The sequence below is a fragment of the Littorina saxatilis genome, linkage group LG17 (assembly GCF_037325665.1).
Source record: "Littorina saxatilis isolate snail1 linkage group LG17, US_GU_Lsax_2.0, whole genome shotgun sequence".
Classification (NCBI taxonomy): Eukaryota; Metazoa; Mollusca; class Gastropoda; order Littorinimorpha; family Littorinidae; genus Littorina; species Littorina saxatilis.
The window spans coordinates 17202085-17222511 of NC_090261.1; the positions used below are offsets into that span (position 1 = coordinate 17202085).

The window sequence follows — 20427 nt, forward strand, 5'->3', positions numbered from 1 at the left end:
TTTTTATTGAATATTTGTGCAAAATCCGATCAACGGAATATTAATTTGAGAAAATACAAATTCAGATAGCTTTTGTGGAACTGAATGAGAATTATCTGTATACCTGTGTATTTTGTGTGTGTTCTGCAGTCCTGGGGATCGGCCCATTGATGCTCGCAATAACTGGTGGGGTTCTGACATGCGGTCGTACATCAATGGTAAACTGTGGGATAACTTTGATGACTCTAAGCTGGTTGGTGTGGACTTCTGGCTACCAAGGCTGGACAACAGATCTGTTGTGGAAGGTTTGTTACTCCTGTATTACTGTGTGTGTGTGTGTGTGTGTGTGTGTGTACTGCTTGTTTGTGCTTTTAGCTTTTATTTTGCATGTTGCAGAGCAGATTGCAAGTTTGTATGGTTATAAATATTGATTATTTTGTGTGATGTTTTACATAAATGAGTTTGTGTTTGTTTGTGTGTGTGTGTGTGTGTGTGAGCGTGCAGACATGTACAAGGAAGACTGTATGTGTGCGACATGCATGTGTCTGTCTTTGCTTGAATGTGTGTCAACATGTGCAGATTTGGAGGAAATAGAATAGAAGTACTCTTCCATGAAGAACATGTGTACTCTTCTATGCAGATTCGAAGTTTCTGCTGGGATAGTGGGGGCTGGGTAAAGGGAGTGGGGAAGGGGAAACTGGAGAGTCAGGGAAAAGTCACTGCCCGAAGACCGGCAAGCATTCAAAGGAGTGAGGGGGGGGGGGGGGGGGGGGGGGGGGGGGGTAAGGGGAGAGAGGGGTAAGGGGAGAGTGGGAACTGGAGAGTCAGGGAAAAGTCACTATCTGAAGACCGGCAAGCATTCAAGGGAGTGAGGGGGAGGGGGGGGGGGGGGGGTAAGGGTGAGAGAGGGGTAAGGGGAGAGTGAGGGCGGGTAATGGGAGAGGGGAAACTGGAGAGTCAGGGAAAAGTCACTGTCTTAAGACCGGCAAGCATTCAAGGGAGTGAGGGGGGGGGGGGGGAGAGGGGTAGGGGGAGAGGGGTAAGGGGAGAGTGGGGTAAAGGGAGAGGGGTAGGGGGAGAGTGGGGTAAAGGGAGAGGGGTAGGGGGAGAGTGGGGTAAAGGGAGAGGGGTAGGGGGAGAGTGGGGTAAAGGGAGAGGGGTTAGGGGAGAGTGGGGTAAAGGGAGAGGGGTAGGGGGAGAGTGGGTTAAAGGGAGAGGGGTTAGGGGAGAGTGGGGTAAAGGGAGAGGAGTAGGGGGAGAGTGGGGTAAAGGGAGAGGGGTAAGGGGAGAGTGGGGTAAAGGGAGAGGGGTAGGGGAGAGTGGGGTAAAGGGAGAGGGGTAGGGGGAGAGTGGGGTAAAGGGAGAGGGGTAGGGGGAGAGTGGGGTAAAGGGAGAGTGGGAACTGGACAGTCAGGGAAAAGTCACTGTCTGAAGACCGACAAGCATTCATTAAAGCCACACAAAAAGAAATTACGATATGCAGCTCTGGTTTTCAATGGATATTCTTGCAAAGCATCTGCACAAACATGCCTGCCTCTGTGAGTGTGTGTTTGGCTGCTTTCATGGGGTAGCTGTTTTTTCAATAATTTAAGGATTTCTTTTATCTCTCTTCTTTTTACACCATTGATTTAAAGTCATTTTTACAGAACAGTTTTTTTCCGTTTCAGTTATAGTATACTCACGGAATAAAATAACTTAACATTGTTTAAAATTTAATATCTCAAAATCGGAAAAAGTTACAGGAGTGATTTTTGTACCAACGTAAAGCTTGTTCAATTGCTCATTATGGGCAAAAAACCGGAATAGTCTGGCTTGTTCCGTTTTTTTGCAATTTGAGCTCAAAGACGCATGGTGTCATTTTGGAGTTTACAAACTTAGCACTGTGTGTTTGACAGCGCTGTGCGTGCACTGATTGCCTGGTCACTCCGAATCTCCTAGCAACATCAGTATAAGTCATCCCTCCTCTCAACATCCCTATTGCGACGAGTCTATCATTCACACACGTTCGTGGCATGGTGAAAGAGAAAGACAGAGTGGACAGTTTTGGGCAAAGAGAAAGAAACATTTTAGTGAGTTGTTCTCACTCACAAACAAACGAACAAACCAAAGGCAGTACTTTCATGCAATATTCGTGGATCAGCAGCAGACCTTTTGCAGGTTTCAAGTACGGGTAGACGTGCCCCGAGAGTCAAAGAGTGCAGGCCTACCTGTTTACAGCACACACAGCGTGCACTGGCTGTCGGCAGCGTCGGCAAGCTTAGGCGTCAGTCTAGTAAACTCCAAAATGACACCATGCGTCTTTGAGGACCAATTGTGAAAAAACTAAGCAACCGAGAACATTCCGTTTTTTTTCCTCTTCTCAGGAATTGATGGTTCTATGATCGTACCACCCCGCTCTCCTGCAACTTTTTCCGATTTTGAGATATTAAATTTTAAAACAGTCATGTTAAGTTATTTTATTCCGTGAGTATAGTTTGACGTTATTGTTGTAGTAGAAGTAGTGGCTCACAAGTAGCATATAGACTCACTTTGTCCGCCAGTGTTTGTGTGTGTGTGTGTGACCGGCCGCCTGCAATGTACGGACAGGCTTGCAATGGTCCAAGGGTGTCCGTTCATGAGAAGGACTGCTGTATGTGAGTACTGCAGGTTGTGTTTTTAGATTTTATTTTGCATGTTGCAGTGCAGATTGCAAGTTTGTATGGTAATTAATATTAAATATGTTGTGTGGTGTTTTACACGAATCAGTATGTGTTTTTGTGTGCAGGAAAATGTTCTCCAGGCTGGAAGCTGGACACTGGTCGCTGCTATCGCTTCATGGGAGGTGCTCTCCCTTACTACCACGCTCGCAATTTCTGCAGGGTACGTTTGGGACAGCTATGATTATTGGTATAGTCAATGGAGGGATAGTGTGACAACGCAAGAATTTTCCCGTTTCCCACATAAAAGTGAAATGTGGACATTGTGGAAAACACTTTCATGAAACAATACTTTTCTGACATAAATTGTTTTATATTGATCTGCAACATAAGCTTTTTCAGCCCTGTTAAATTGCAAACAAGCATATGAGCGCTAATGACTGAGGTATAGCTGGTTGTAGGTAGCAAAAGTTTAGAAATGTCCATCATGGGAATACCCGTTGGAAGGTTGACCTATACAAGTGGGAGTGTTGAACCTCAAACCCATGGTTACTCTTCCATAAGCATGGAATTAATCATTTTTGCTCTGTTTCGTCCATGTTCCACTATAGTTTCTGATTTATTTCCTTCTATTCTGAATGTCTTGTTTCGTTTACTTTTATTCTTTTACATTTATTTGATGAAGAAGACCTTTAATTTGTCAATGCCCAGCCAAATGTTTAAGGTATGTCCAGTTTTAATAATTTCTGTTTTGTCAAGTATGTATATTGTTTTCATCATCTGTTGCAGGAAATGGGAGCCTTTTTAGCGGAAGCTCGGGGGCGTGAGGGATTCTTCAACTACTTGTTGCGACTGATGCGCAATGCAAACCAAGGCAAGGACAGGGTGTGGGTCATGTCGGAGGTTGGAACAAGTCGCTGCAGTGCCCTGGAGCACAACTACATTTTGTACGAGGAGGACTGCTGGAATCTGCTCTACCCTTTCATCTGTGAAAAAGGTGAAATGGCCGTTTTGAACCATTGGGAGCATTGGTTTTGAAACCCTTACAAGGCATAATTTCTGAGCAGGGTAGTGTTGTTATATCTTACGTGTGTGTTTGAGTGTGTGTGTGTGTGTGTGTGTGTGTGTGTGTGTTATTGATGGCTGTGGTGACAATATTTTAATTCTGAATTTGTGTGGTTCCTTTCCCAGGCAATGTTGTAGTTGATCCAGTTTAGATTGTTTCAAATTTTTTCTGAAACCAAAGCTGACGGTTTTTGTGTGCAGGTGTGCTGAATCATCCCAGCCTTTGATAAAAAGAAAGAAAGTGATATTTCAAGACAAACTGTTTGGACAAATTAGTTATCTCCTTTGCTGATTCCCATACTGAAACCTAGACAAACCCTGAAATAGGGGACAATATGAATGTACAGTATGTATCAGCATTTACTTATGTGTTTCCTAATGCGCAGCAATGGCGACTGCGATCTTTAAGCCTGTCCTTAATTGGACGAAGTCGACTACGCGTAGCTCACTTCGCGAAGCTACCGGAACTAGACTTCGTCGAAGCTTCAACAAAGTCCAAGGGAAGGCACTATGGCGGAGAAGAGAGTTATCTTTTCATGTCTTGGCATTATGAGCCAGAAAGCGCATGCACATAGTCTCGACCAGCGCGTGGTGTGCTCCCTCCGAGTACTTTACGTCACAAATTGTACTTTACATACTTGATGATGACGTAAGTTAATTGTAACACATAGTTATGTGTTCTATTTTGTTTACTGAGCACGGCCGGGACCAGTCGGCGTGAGCACTGGGATTTCAAGTTTCATTCAACATGTCAATGCATTGCAGTATGAAATAATACAGGTAGGAGGTTAATTCTTGTACTTCGGGTCAACCAAAGTCGACAAATTCATTCTTCACTACGGTATTGAGTCTGATTTCGTCGTCCATCTTGAATCGAAAAGCACTCTTCTTACCAAAAAACCAACTTCGTTGCGAGCTACGGCGAAGCTTCGCATGTCAAAACTTGCGAAGCGATGTAGTGGACGAAGTACTTCGCCGTAGCTGCGAGTTTTCGGTATAAAGACTTCGCGAAGCTTCGTGTAGTCGACTACGGGCTCAATTAAGGACGGGCTTAACACTAGATACAACAAACATGTGTTTCCTAATGCGCAGCGATGGCGACCGCGATCTTTACACTAGATAAACAAACATGTGTTTCCTAATGCGCAGCAGTGGCGACCGCGATCTTTACACTAGATTAAATTACATATTCCTACTCCGAATCACATGTAGCAGTTGACTCAGTCTAAAGTGCTAGGTCTGAAAAGGCTACCCGTCTAAGGGGAGCAACCCCAACTAAAAAAGTGTAAACGTAGCTATGGTAATGACGACGCACCCAGGGAGTTACCTCCCCTCTTGCGTACCACGTCACTACTGCTACTGACCACGTGACCCCTATCATTCGACACTTCAGCTTTCTAGGGAGCAGGTCGTGAATTTTTTGGCTCTAGTGGAAGTTCGCTGTTTGGTGTTTGCTTAGACACCCACCGGCACCCACACACCCGTCTCTTCACCCGCTGCACTGGTAGTTGGTGAGCTCGTTCCTTTACTTGTATTGAACGTAATTTTTCAGTTGCTACTTGAAATTTTCGGCCACGTGTTGGTCACGTATTTTGTGGTAGCCATTTTGAATTTTGTGTCTCCATTTTGTTGTCAGCATGTCTGACGGAGACAAAAAGCGCGGCAAGGCTGATGTGAAGGGAAAAATTAAACCCAAGTCTTCCACTTCTGTCCCTAAGCCTATTTTGGTTGTTGTTTCCGACGCGGCTAACAATGCTGTTATGACGGTTCCTATTTCTGCCCCGAATGACCAGCCGGTTGCTGGGCAGTCTAATCAACCTACGCGTACTGTTGTTTCTCGCTCGTCTTCTCTGCCGCTTGCAGATTCGGCGTCGCTGGTTTCATCGTTGCTTTCTTCGCTGGTTCCCGAGCTTCGCACGTTGGTGAGAGAGGAGATGGTGCGTTCTAAGCCTTCGACTTCCGTTGTCCCGTCGTTGGCTTCCTTTCCGCTTCCGGCTGTGACGCTGTCCTTGACCGAGGTGGTTGCTTCTGCGCCTTCTACCGCTGTGGTTGGCGACGCAAGTAAGTTGGGCTGGTCCGTAGGTCCTCGTGAGACCGCTGGACGCTCCCTGCTGGGAAGCAGCCCTTTTCGGCGGGTTCACGACCCGCAAACCCCTGTTCGTTCTCACTTTGGCTTCACGGAAGACCATCGTGTTGATGAGCAATGGCGGCATTTGGTTCAGGCTTCAACGCTGCCGGCACTCGCCGGAAGCGTAGGTCCTCCGACGTACGCACCCGCTGGGGTCGTTTCCGGAGTCGACCAGCCGGTTCCGTCTGCTGCGCTTCCGGCACTCGCCGGAAGCATAGGTCCCCCGATGTACGCACCCGCTGGGGTCGTTTCCGGGGTTGACCGGACGTGGCCCTCTGGGCATTCGGCCTTCCGGCCGCCGTCCACAGTGTCTGCGCTTCCGCTTTTCGCGGTCGCGTCTGACACTTTTCCGGCTCAGCCCGGATCTGCTGCTTCTTCCGCTTCCGCTTCCTCTCGGATGGCGGTCGCGGGGGGGCACCACCAGCCCTTTGGGCAGGTGTCTCAGCCCTGGCCGGGGCAGTCAGCGCTTCCGTCTTCGGTTGTTGCTTCGACTGCGGTTCCGGTTCCGGCGGCTGTGGGCATGCCGTCCTCTTACTCTTACCCTAGTCAGGGCATGAGTTCGGATGGTATTGGAGTGGACGGGTTTCCGGTTTCCGGTTACGGTGTTCACCGCCCTTCTACCAGCAACGTGGACTTCGGTCCTTCGCCGGATGTTTCGGATGTTCAGTCCGTCGCCAGCGAGGCTGCACGTGTTGGTTATCCGGAGAGACTCAAAGTGGCACTGGAGGCCGCTGCCGAGGTCACTTCGAGATATTTCGCGGAAGGGGCTTCGGTCTCTTCGGCTGCCGCTTCGACGGCTCCGTCCGCGATGGCTGATTTTCGCTCTGGGAAGGAGGATGACTCATACTTCCGGTTTATGGAGTCTCCATCCATAGCTTTTCAGCTTTCCCAGGTTTTGGCCAAGCCATCTCCTTCCGGAAGCGGAATTCCTTCACTTCCGGTTCCGCTGCTCGTGCCTCACGGCTCAGTTCCGGAGCTGGCTCAGCAGTGGATGGCTTCGCCTTCTCAGGCTTCTGCATTCGCACTGTCGTCTCACAGGCGGTTGGTTTTGCAGAAGTCTCCTAGGAACTTGTTGGATGCGTTCGCTCTCCCGCGTTCATCTTTGACAGTTCCTCCGGAGATGCTGGCCTTGTTGGCCAAGCCTATCAAGAAGGATGACGGCGTGCTCTTTTCTGAGAACACGCTGATTGCTTCTGAAGAGGCAGGGCGTCAGCAGCTGGAGCTTGCCTCCATTGCTGAGACTCTCATTCGGGCCCTCTCTCGTGCCCTCACTGATTCGCTGAATCCGTTCTCTCTCAGCGAGGATCAGGATGCGGATGACGTCTCCACTTTGTTGGCCGCTCTTGCGAGGGTCAATGAAGAACAGATGAGACTTTCTGCTGTGCACTATGCGCACTCTGTTATGTGTCGTCGGGATCTCTTTCTGGCACACTCTCAGTTTTCGGATCAGGCGACCAAAGACACTTTGCGTGCCTCACCGGTCTTGGAGGGTTCCCTCTTCGGGCATCTCGTTTTCGACGCCCGAAGACAGGAAATTCAGGCGAACAGGGACCAGCAGTTCTCTGACTTTTCCCTGCACAGCCTTAAGCAGTCCAAGCAGTCTCAGCCTTCTCAGCCGAAGCAGGCTAAGGTTGCTGGCCCTCCCAAACCGGCAGACAAGGGTCGTGGACGTTCCTCTTCTCGGGGCTCGAGAAGACGACCGTCTTCCGGCAGGGGGAGAGGCGGCTCTGGAAGCAAGCCTCACCCCCAATGAAGTGCTCCCGATCTCCCCCCCACCCCGCCCTCCACTCTGGTGATGGCGGGGGGCCCTTCCCGGGCACTTTCCCATTGGCTCGTGTCCATACAGAGTCAATGGATCGTGGGGGTCGTGAGGTCGGGCTTCAGTCTTCTCTGGAAAGATGGCAAGGCTCCTCTGGTCAGGCGTCCGCCGGCGTTCAGGCCTCCCTCCTCGCAGGAAGCCATTTCCGTCCTTCGGGCGGAAATAGACTCCCTGGTGCAGAAGGGCGCAGTGGAGAGGGTCCTCGACCACAGTTCCCCTGGGTTTTACGGACGGCTTTTCGCCGTCCCCAAAGCCTCAGGGGCATGGCGTCCCGTCTTGGACCTGTCGTTCCTCAATACCTTTTTGAGGGAGATAAGGTTCAAGATGGAGACGCCAGCGTCGGTCAGGGACTCTCTCCGCCCGGGAGATTGGGCGACCTCCATCGACCTGACGGATGCATACTTTCACATCCTTATGCATCCAGCCGACCGGAAATGGCTTCGTTTCCGGTGGGCAAGTCAGGTTTACCAGTTTCGCGCCCTTCCTTTTGGCCTGTCTCTCGCCCCTTGGGTCTTCACCATGGTCGTGAGACAGGTCTGCGCGCTGGTGAGGTCGCGGGGTGTCCGGCTACGTGCCTACCTGGACGATTGGCTCATCCTGAGTCAGAGTCAGGTGGGGTGCGAGCAGGATACCCAATCGGTTCTTCGGGAGGCCAACTTGTTTGGCTTCTCGATCAACCGATCAAAGTCGGAGCTGACACCGTGTCAGACGTTCACCTACTTGGGAATGTCTTTCGACACGGTGGCTTGGACGGTCCAACCCTCTCAGAAGAGGGTGGACAAGCTCCAGGCGTGCATACGCTCCACTTTGCCTCTCCCGAGGGCCTCCCTGCGGACTTTGGCCTCCATCTTAGGGCAGATGGAGTCCATGGCTCTCCTGGTCCCCTTGGGGAGGGTCCACAAACGTCCCTTTCAGCTGGCGCTGAAACCGTTCGTGGACTCTCCCACGGTGGATTGGAATGCCCTCATCCCTCTCCAGGGATGGTTCCAATCCGCTACCCTTCCGTGGCTGGACACGGAGTGGGTGAGCAGGGGCGTGCCGATAGCCCTTCCTGCCCCAGATTTGGACCTGTTCACGGACGCGTCCTTGGTGGGGTGGGGGGCTCACACAGACCAGCTGACTGCGTCAGGTCTGTGGTCGGCAGATCAGAGGATGCAGCACATCAACTTGCTGGAGCTAGAAGCCGTGGCTCTAGCTCTGGACAAGTTCCGGCCCTCCCTTCAGGCCAAGCATGTTCGTCTGTTTACAGACAACACGACAGTGGCAGCTTACATCAACAAGCAGGGAGGGTCGCGGTCTCCGTCGCTTTCGGCCAGGGCCTGCGAGATCCTGATTTGGTGTTCAGAGCATCAAATCAGGCTTTCGGCCAGGTACCTGCCCGGAAGCTTGAACACTCTGGCGGACGCGCTCAGCCGCTCCGACAGAGTGCTTCAAACAGAGTGGACCATCACTCACGGAGCGCTGGATCGTCTCTGGTCTCTTGTGCAGAAACCTCAGGTGGACCTTTTTGCCACCAGGTTCTCGAAGAGACTACCAGTGTTCGTCTCACCATTCCCGGATCCCGAGGCGTGGGAGACGAACGCGATGGACATTTCCTGGTCAGGCCTGGAGGCTTATGCGTTCCCGCCATTCCAGTTGCTCACGCGAGTTCTCAGGAAGGCGGAGCAGGAGGGCCCGTCCCTCCTGCTGATCGCTCCTCTTTGGCCGTCTCAGCCGTGGTTCCCGGACCTGCTGAGACTCGCCCAGGGCCCTCCCATTCCTCTCGCTCTCACGCGAGGAGAACTGGTACAGCCTCACACCGGCAGCCTCCACGCAGAGCCTCAGATGCTCAATCTTCACGCGTGGAGGTTGTGCGGTCTTCTCTGAGGCGCAAAGGGGCATCAGATCTGACCATGGACCTGGTAGGACGCTCGCACAGAGCATCTACCTCGTCCGTTTATGAGTCACATTGGAGGGCCTGGGTTACCTGGTGTCACGAGCATCGGCTGGATGCTACGGCGCCCCGCACGATGCACGTGGCGAACCATCTTGCTTTCATGTCCTCTCAGGGAGCTTCTGCTGCCTCGTTGAAAGTAAGAAGATCGGCCATCTCGGCGACCCTACGCCAGTTAGGTCGCTCTATAGATGTTAGTGGCGTGATCGCTGGAGTCATCAAGGGCGCTTCCCTTTCTGACGTCAAGTCTCGTACGCCCGTTCCTAAGTGGGATCTCTTATTGGTTCAGCGGATTTTGAACCTCTCAGAGATGCCAGTTTTGCGAATCTTACACGCAAGTCCCTTTTCCTTTTGCTGCTAGCATCGGCACGAAGGGGCAGTGAGATCCACGCTCTTTCCGGTAATTCGGACGACATTTCCTTTGAATCAGATGGGTCCGTTACTTTGCGGTTTCGACCTGAGTTTCTTGCGAAAAACCAGGCTCCCGAGCGAGCTTCTCCTGTGGTTCATGTCAGGCCGTTGTCCACTATTCTGGCTCCGAATGATCCAGACTTAGTAAATTGCCCTGTTAGAGCCCTTCACATCTACCTTGCCCGTTCTCAGTCTCTTAGATCCGCAGCTCAAAAGCTTTTGTTTATTTCTCTCAATACGGAGAGACATAAGGATATTACTAAGACGACTCTGGCCCGGTGGGTGTCGGCGCTCATTAAGCATGCTTACGAGTGGAGCCGCCGTAATGAAGGGGGGACACAGCCTGTCCTTCCTCTGGAATCAGCTCGGGCTCACGAGACGCGAGCTTGGGCTTCCTCCTTGGCCGTGTTACGATCAAGAAGACTGGAGGAGGTGCTACACACCGCATACTGGCGTTCCGAGGATGTCTTCATGAATTTTTACCTGCGTGACATCTCGGCTCTTCGCCAGGATGGATCTAGAGCTTTGCCTGCCATGGTGGCAGGTGGTCAGCTCTTGACAAGGATTTGAGAGTGAGTTTGAACTTTTTCTTTCCCACCGCCTTGTTGTTTCAATCTGCTACATGTGATTCGGAGTAGGAATATGTAATTTAATCGAAAATTTTATTGTAAATTTTCATTTAATAAATATACCTACCCGAATCACATATCGTAGTCCCTCCCACCTACCCCGCTTATGATTTGGAGATTTTATTCTTCGAGTCGAATGATAGGGGTCACGTGGTCAGTAGCAGTAGTGACGTGGTACGCAAGAGGGGAGGTAACTCCCTGGGTGCGTCGTCATTACCATAGCTACGTTTACACTTTTTTAGTTGGGGTTGCTCCCCTTAGACGGGTAGCCTTTTCAGACCTAGCACTTTAGACTGAGTCAACTGCTACATGTGATTCGGGTAGGTATATTTATTAAATGAAAATTTACAATAAAATTTTCGATAAACAAACATGTGTTTCCTAATGCGCAGCAGTGGCGGCATAAGGTGGCGACAGCAGCGAAAGCAATCTTAATACTAGATACAACAAACACATGTTTCCTAATGCGCAGAGTAGCTATATAAGTGGTGTAAATCCCTGGTTTGCATTTGTTGTAGCGATGTGTTTCTGTTTGAATTATTGTAACATGTCTTTCTGCACACACACACACACACAAACACACACAAACAAACACACACACAAACACACACACACAACTCACACACATAACACACAACACACACTTACATCCATGTTTATAGATTCTGTTCATGAACCTCTCAATGTCAATTGTTTTGTGTTCAAGAATTATAGACAAAACAAATTGTTACGTTTACTAGTACATCGACCCAAAGGTCTTTGAAGTAGAGACAGTTATGAAACAGATAATAAACTTATCTCAAGATGGTGTGGCTACTCGCTTGCAAAATGCTTCCCTCCGCTCCTCCATGCGCATGTTCAAGTCCACCCTCACCGTGCTGTCTGAGGGACACTCTGGGCGACCACTCAACCAGATTGACGCCTACTCGCAAGCGTGGTCAGGGGCGACCAAATTTCACTGGCATTATCTGTTTCATCAGTGTCTGTCTGTCTACTTCAAAGATACGGGTCAACATACTAGTAAATGTAACGTTTTGTTTTGTCTATAATAAAGGTTCCAATTACATACCTACCATTCTTGTTTTTTAACTCTGAATTTTGTTCAAGATCCATACATCGCACCCCCAGCAGGCCTCGAGTCAACAGTCAGGGCGATGGCGATCGGCATTGGGGCGGGTATTGGCGGGGTGCTCATCCTGATGGCGGCCATTCTGGGCATCCTGTGGTGCATCAAGTCCAAGAGGCGAGAGAAGGAACGCTTCGAGCGCACCGCCTCCCTCCGCTCCTCCATGCGCATGTCCAAGTCCACCCTCACCATGCTGTCCGAGGGATACTCTCGGCGACGACTCAATGAGATTGACGCCTACTCTCAGGCGTCGTCAGGGGCGACCAAAGCGTCTCGCGGCACGGAAGACCTCAACGGCAGCGTGGCCAGTCTGAGTAACGGCTACAGGAACGGAAGAGCTGTGCCCGTGGAACGCAGCCTGGCTGACCGGCGAGGTACAGACAATAACCGATGGCAAGCGCGAGACAGACAGCGAGAAATTGACAGACAGCAAGAATTGGAGAGAGAGGCAGGGTTTGACAGAGAGCGCGACACCAGGAGAGGACGGAGGTACCAGGAGGAGGAGGACCAGATGAGCAATGTAGGAAGCAGGGGCAGGGAAGAGAGCGAGTCTGAGTTAGACAAGAAGGATCTGGAAGACAGCGACGAGGAAGCAAGTTTTGATTCTGACCAAGAAGAGGACGAAGAGGAGACGGAGGGAGAGGGTGATGGAAGGGCTCGGTCAGAGAGCCACCTTTACCAAAACAACTACGGTGGCGTTCCGTTGCCAGGCATGGGACGGTCTCAGTCCCGTGATAATGTTTACCAAAACGAAGAGAGAACGCCCCCTAAAAGCAAGTCCCTGTCAAGCTTCAGCCAGCCGCAGACTCCGGAAGAATCTCCTACTAAAAATATCTTCCTCCCTCGTCGCCAAGACCTCCCCACCCCACCACCCACACCCCGTGCATTTGGCAACTCCCTGGGTGCTCACCAGCAAAATCCTTCTTACAACGCCCCTCGGCCTCAGGTGGGGCCCAAGCCAACCATGCGTCCCCCTCTCACCCACCCAGGTGTAGAACAGTTCCGACAATCCCCCGTCCCATCAGAAGGCTCGCAGCGCTCAGAAGGTGGGCGACCTTCACCTATGCCCCGCAAAAATGTCAGTGGAAGTCAGGCGTCTTTACCCAGAGAGACCCCTGTCCCTTTTGGAGCCAGCAACTACCCCAGTTATCAGAATCACACAGTGGCGCCCTTACCACCTAAACCGCCACTGGGAGGTAGTCAGGAGTTTGTACCCATGTCCCACGCCCCTTCCCTTGCTGATGATGCGAGCGAAACGTATGACTACAAGCCTCGCACTCCTCACATGAGCCCCACCAACCGCCTGCCCAACCTTCCCCGCTACAGCCCGCCTCTGCCCATGGAGGGGCCGCCATCATATGAAGAGAATGATCCACATTATCCATACTCCAGGCAAGTACCTGACTACCTATCTCGTGATCCGGAACCTTACATTCCTTCCATGGAGCCCCCGGAACAGGACGTTCAGTACCTCCCGCGGTACCAGCCCGACAGGCGCCAGTTTCATGGAAGTCGGGATCGTTTGGGTGGAAGTCGTGATCACCTAGGAGGGAGTCATGATCACTTGGTTGGCAGCCGAGAGCAGCTAGTTGGCAGCAGGGATCGGTTGAATCAACCATACAGCCCCGCGGCATATCCTCCTGTGTTGTATCTGGACAATGGACACAGAGGGGACAGGGCACACCAGAGCCAAGAGCATTTGGAGACTGAAATATAGTATTTAGTGAAAATGTGCAGTGTGTTGTGTATATGTGTGAGTAGTGAATACAGCAGCTTTACAATGTGTGCGTGTTTTTATGTTCCCTTTTGGATGCTGACTCGATTTTAGAGAATAAGGGAGGGGAAAGAGCACATGCATGCTTGTAATTGAAAAGCAAATCAGAGAGAGAGAGCATGTGTGTGAACCCTCACAGAGAGAGGCAGAGATCCTCAAGTCCCAAAATATACTGATTAAAGGCAGTCATTGTAAAATGACACTATGAATGAAGCTTGTGTCTACTTGCACTTTGTGTGTGAGGAGTTTCAATGAGACCAAAACATGCTTTCAGGTGTACATGGCCAGTGAATGAATGCAAGTATGCATAAGTGCTTTCACAGGAGTGATTTCTGGAGTTTGCATGCTTTTAAATAAAGTAAAACAGTAAATTCAGCTGCGATGATGATGGGTGAATGAAATAAGAAAATCTGATGATTTTATCAGAAATCCTTTTTGCTTGTTTTTTGGTACATATAAGATATTTTCACAATGGCTAATGTCCTCACACCTAAATGCAATTAACACATATCAGACTTTCACCACAGGAGCATGGTAAAATGAAGATTTGGACCAAGTAACAAGTGTCATTAATTAAATCACAGGATCTGCAGTTGCAAGTTCCTGCAAAATGAAGGTGTTCAGTGATCAATATTCTGTAAAAAGAGAAATAATGTCTTGAAAATTAGAAACAGTCAATGTGTATCCAGTGCTTTTCACATAACTTTAGTGCATTCATTACCTCATTTATCCTGCAGTACAGTTGTAACAATTGTTTTTAACTGTTACTTTGATGTTGAGACTTGTGCCCAATTTATATAAATGTATACATGTCAGTGTTAATGATGAATCTCTTATTCTTACATGTTTACAACAGCATCCATATAAGTAGGGAAGGTGATTAAAAATAAAGTCCATATCGAGTGGAAGTGTATATACAATTCATATCAATCTTTAGTACGGCAGCATATGAATAAGTTCAAGTTTGATTGGAAGTGTTTTAGTTCCATCCCATGTGTTAGACATATTACAGTCACATGTGTATCTCTAGGTAAGTTAGAAGTTATATGATACAGTAAATTATGGGAGGGTGTGTGTGTGTGATACACTGAAAATTGTTGAATTACATTTGAATTATTGTCAAGCATTCCTACAACTCGATCCATACTATTTGTTTAGCCTTCAAATAAGGTATATATATACATGTATATATATATATGTGCGTACATATCAAACTAACATTCCATTTGATGAAGCATGTAACAAATATCATTTTGAGCACATATCAATGTTTGTGACGTATTAAGTTTCATCCTGTTTATTGCTTTCCTGGAAAAAGCTTATGATCTTTTACCACTTGTTCAGTGGAAATCAACTGTACAGATACTATGTATTATTTTTAAGTGATTTTTATACTGACAACTTTTTAACATTAAAATCAGATAGAAATGTTTTATGTGTTTGTATATTTTTGAATGCTGACTTAAAGGCACAGTAAGCCTCCCGTAAACCATCACAGATACTGTCAGGCTTTTACACACAGTACAAACACCCTTCCATTTGAACGCTCACCAAACGGGAACATCCTAGGTGCCCTACGTAAAGAGCGAGCAATTTTCAAAGAATTAATTTTGCGGAGAGAGTGTCAGAGACAATCGGACCGTGGTGCGTTTTGGCGCTGGACCTAACTTTTAAAATCTAAATAATAAATTGACAGCTTGTTACACAAACATTCTTAAATCATAAAAGAATTCTTTTTTCATCAAGACAAGATCAGTACAATTCGAAGTTTTGAAAGTTTGAAAAAAGAAAAGCCCGGAAGCAGGGTCACGCAAGGTTGTGGTTCTCGTAGCAGACGACGGTTTATACCTATCGCCAGTTCCTCTGAACAGTCAAAAGCCATCGCTAGAGTTCTTGTGAACCACAGCCGTTTGTTTCGTGCATAGTCAGAGGTACTTAATAACGTGCTATTGCAGATAAGCTCACATGTGGCGAGTCGCATTCAAATTACTAACTGACTACATTGTAAACAAGTCGCGTAAGGCGAAAATACAACATTTAGTCAAATAGCTGTTGAACTCACAGAATGAAACTGAACGCAATGCAACGCAGCAAGACCGTATACTCGTAGTCCACCGCTCACTGCATAGGCAGTGAAATTGACAAGAAGAGCGGGGTAGTAGTTGCGCTGGGAAGGATAGCACGCTTTTCTGTACCTCTCTTCGTTTTAACTTTCTGAGCGTGTTTTTAATCCAAACATATCATATCTATATGTTTTTGGAATCAGGAACCGACAAGGAATAAGATGAAAGTGTTTTTAAATTGATTTGGAAAATTTAATTTGGATAATAATTTTTATATATTTAATTTTCAGAGCTTGTTTTTAATCCGAGTATAACATATTTATATGTTTTTGGAATCAGCAAATGATGGAGAATAAGATAAACGTAAATTTGGATCGTTTTATAAAAAAAAATTTTTTTTTTACAATTTTCAGATTTTTAATGACCAAAGTCATTAATTAATTTTTAAGCCACCACGCTGAAATGCAATACCGAAGTCCGGGCTTCGTCGAACATTACCCGACCAAAATTTCAACCAGTTTGGTTGAAAAATGAGGGCGTGACAGTGCCGCCTCAACTTTCACGAAAAGCCGGATATGACGTCATCAAAGACATTTATCAAAAAAATGAAAAAAACGTCTGAGGATATCATACCCAGGAACTCTCATGTCAAATTTCATAAAGATCGGTCCAGTAGTTTAGTCTGAATCGCTCTACACACACACACACACAGACAGACACACACACGCACATACACCACGACCCTCGTCTCGATTCCCCCCTCTACGTTAAAACATTTAGTCAAAACTTGACTAAATGTAAAAAGGGAAACTTGATCACAGGGGTTCATGATGGCTCAGGGGTAAGATAAACCACGCAAAAATAAATTCTTTGAAAATTGCTCGCTCTTTACTGAGGGCACCTAGGATGTTCCCGTTTGGTGAGGGTTCAAATGGAAGGGTGTTTGTACTGTGTGTAAAAGCCCGACAGTATCTGTGATGGTTTACGGGAGGCTTACTGTGCCTTTAATCAGAGAGACTGCGAGATCTATAGGGAAAAGGAAAGAGTACAATGCTATGTACTTGCATATATCTACATGTATTTAGAAAGTAGTGATGCCTGACAGGGGGGTGTGGTGTGGTGTGCACGTGCACACATGTGTAATCTCAGACCAGGGCGGTTCAGCTCAGGTGCCAACCAAAAAACATTACCGCCAAACTGATCTTGAACTAAGATTGATATATGTTGGCAACCTGTTTGGACACACACAATTGTCAATAGAGGTAACGAACAGGAACAACCAAACAAAAGGCTCTAGATTAACTTTCACAGTGCTCAGCACACTTTTTTTTTTAATTCATCTCTATGTAGATTTCATTTTTACACATGCTTACCGCAAATCTAAATGAGGCAATGCATACTGAAACATTAACACATGAAAATCAGGTTACTATAAACTTGTATGAACGAAATGAGGCAATCCGCAAAGGACCGTTTAAAGATCTGATAACCAAAGGAGTAAGCAAGAGTAACAACAAGCATTGAAATGAACAAGCGACTTTCTCTCAGAAAGTCGCTTGTTCATCTCCATCCAGGATCCTTGTTATTCTTTCATGTGTCCGGAGATGGGGTCCGGATAACTCTCGCTTACTTCATTACAGATGTCGAATGCATTTAGTTATCAGATCTCTAAACTTGTATGTTTGTAAATCTTGTATGTACCATACAAACAAGATAACAAACAACAAAAAATGGGCTGTCAATGGCAGAACAGCTATTCCTGTACACAAACACTGCTGTGAGAATGTGAAATGCTCTCACCAGGAAATGGTTGCCAGATTCTACTTCTGTTGCATATTTAAATGTTCACATAACTCAGAATTATAAGGATTAGCTACTGTTCTATATTACACATCAAAAGACATTTGATATGCATGTTTGGAACTTTGCAACGAGGCTTTGTATTTAAAAACATACTTTATACAATCAAAAAAGCTTTTCATGTCCAAAGCACATATGTGTATATATATATATATATATATATATATATATATATATATATGTTCCAAAGTATACACACCACAAGCAGCCAGATTTCTCATGAGATAGTGTTCATTCAGTGGACTTGTGATCACCACGATTATTAATTGAGCTAAAGAGTCCGGGTGCGGAGGCGCACGCATCAATATAGCCTTGATTATATGGGGTGCAGTTGTTCAGGCCGGCAACCTGTTTTAACAGCTATGATTCTAGATGTACATTCAAAGTGCATTGAAATTCTCAGTATTTCATAAACAAAACTTATAATGCAGCTTTAATTTAGTAGAAATAAAGTACAGACCTTTTAGACATAATCACCACTTCATCCATATTCTGGACCTTTCAACTACTCAAGTGATCCCAGACAATAACAACTTTCTAAAACACAGTCCACATTCATGTCACATTTCATGTAAACTGATACATTTTCAGACCTGTTTACCCCCCCAAATGAAAATCAGGAATGCAACTGGTACTTTTCCGTAATTTGAGGCATCTTTGAGTAATCTTTTTTATCAACCATAAACCAGCTCGAAAACGATTAAACGAAACGTTAATTCGCGCGCTACCATGCAAAACAAGTACAAAATTGATAACCATGTTTAACAGTATTGTACTACACACACAGAAGCTTGATCACACACACCACAAACACACAACACAAGACACAGGATAATTGATATATATGCAAGTTAACAAAGACAAGTTTACTTTATCTAAAAAAAAAAAAAAAACAGTATTCAGGGGCGGAGCAAGAGGGCTAGAGTGGGGGGGGGGGGGGGGGGGTACAACCTGGGGTCCGGGGGTTGGGGGGTCTGGCTGACGAATTTTAGCTATTTTATTAACAATTTGTGGCTTATCCTTGATTTTAAACATGATAAACTGGTGTCAGCAGCCACTCGTTATTTCTTTTAAAGTTAGTATTAAATAATGGCTATTTATCTTCATTGATATCTGCTCCGGACAACAACAAAAATTTCACACACAGAAAATGTTTTTGTTTGTTTTTTTCCACAGACTGAATTTTTGTGTTTTTTTGTTGCTTTTTTGACAGCAAGGGGGGGGGGGGGGGGGGTCCGGAACCCCTGTAACATTCCCCCCCCCCCCCACCCCCGGCCTTAGACTATTTACAGTCAAGATGCATGTGAACAAAACCACCTTACATTCTGTCACATCAGACATCCTGCATTAAAACCAGTCATAATAACTCGATCTCTCCAGAAGCTACCTTTAATTATAGAGGACCGATTCGTTTATTTCATTTAAACATTTTGTTGTAAGTTTTTCGATTCAAAGAACTGTGATCTTTGCTATATTGGAGAAATATTAATGGAGATCAGTTTTAGACTCAGAAAGACTTGAATTTCGGCAACAGCACAAGTCACTGATGAGCGCCACCATAGACCTACATCTATGTCTCTGGTGTGACTGGCCGTAGCAGGGGCGTCACACGCTATGAAAAAGTGGTGGGGCTATCAAACAATACCAATCAATCAATCAATCAATGAAGCTTATATCGCGCATATTCCGTGGGTACAGTTCTAGGCGCTCTGCAGTAATGCCGTGTGAGATGAAATTTTATACGGCCAGTAGATTGCAGCCATTTCGGCGCATATTTACCTTTCGCGGCCTATTATTCCAAGTCACACGGGTATAGGTATTTACTTTACACTTCCTTGAACGTCAGTGAACGCACAGAAAGGCCCTGTCACGTTGTCCAGTGGGCAGTCACGCCTTTTCACTTTGTCTCAGTCAAACTTGACAGTTTGAGTGGCTTTGGTGGCCTGAAGAACGCTAGTCCCTGCCAAGTCTGATGTGGTGAACGTGCCAAAGATATCACGACGATATCGATGGGGTGACGCTGCAAAGTTGTTGGCAACATGCACCAAGTCAATTCTGTCTGTGCGCTCCTTGTGCACATGAAGCAACATGAGATGGTTTAAACGTTCTTGCAGCATGTTGGCGAGAAGGTACATTTTCACCCTCCTCATGGCACTGAAAGAACGCTCGCTTGTAGCATTCGTGGTAGGCATCACCAGAACAAGTTTCAAAAGAACACCAACTTGAGACATCAGCGAAATTTGGCTCTTTTGCAGTCCCTGAACTACAGAGATAGAGAACCTGGCACTGTAAATAACCATGCTCAAGAACCTAGGTTGCGTTAGCTTAGAAGATCGAAGAAAAAACAACCGATTGGCCATGCTGTACAAGATCAACGCCGGCATGGTAGGCATTGAACCAACTGCCTTTTACAAGCGCTCTGACCCTAGATCTAGTAAGACGAGGGCCAAATCGAATTAATCAAGAACAAGATTACCACCCACACATTCTTCCACAGAACCATATCATTATGACAAACTATGCACTGAATGTAGTGATGAACTAAAAAGAGCTACAGTACTAAATCACAAACTTAACTACACACCTTAGGAAATACGATAGCACAATCTCGTGAAAAAGCAGCAGACACACCTCTCTCTCTCTCTCTCCTCTCTCCTCTCTCTCTTCTCTCTCTCACTTCTCTCTCCCTCTTCCTCTCTCTCTCTCTCTCTCTCTCTCTCTCTCTCTCTCTCTCTCTCTCTCTCTCTCTCTCTCTCTCTCTCTCTCTCTCTCTCTCTCTCCCTCTCTCTTTTTTGTCTTTTTTTTTTTAGGGGGGAAAAAGTGGTGGGGCTCTAGCCCCATGGCCCCACCTGGATAAGACGCCCCTGCGTAGTGAGAGATCGGTTCGCAGGTCTGGGAGACCGATTCTGTGGAAGTAGAGACCTAGGTCAAATAAACTCGATGCGAAGCAGGCTTATGTTTTGCCAAACATAATTTCGTGTTTTTGTTTGTTTCCATGTTCATT

At 47.0% G+C, this 20427-nt stretch overlaps 1 protein-coding gene across 1 annotated transcript in view; it reads left to right on the top strand.

Moving 5' to 3' along the window:
• LOC138953725 (protein bark beetle-like) overlaps positions 1–14932 on the top strand; it is a 38996-nt gene extending 24064 nt beyond the window's left edge. The window contains exons 19-22 of the mRNA XM_070325616.1: positions 130–284; positions 2744–2838; positions 3405–3612; positions 11708–14932. Coding sequence (XP_070181717.1) covers positions 130–284; positions 2744–2838; positions 3405–3612; positions 11708–13443 — 2194 coding nt within the window. The 3' untranslated portion in view covers positions 13444–14932. The remainder of the gene's footprint in view (positions 1–129; positions 285–2743; positions 2839–3404; positions 3613–11707) is intronic.
• The last annotated feature ends 5495 nt before the right edge of the window (positions 14933–20427 follow it).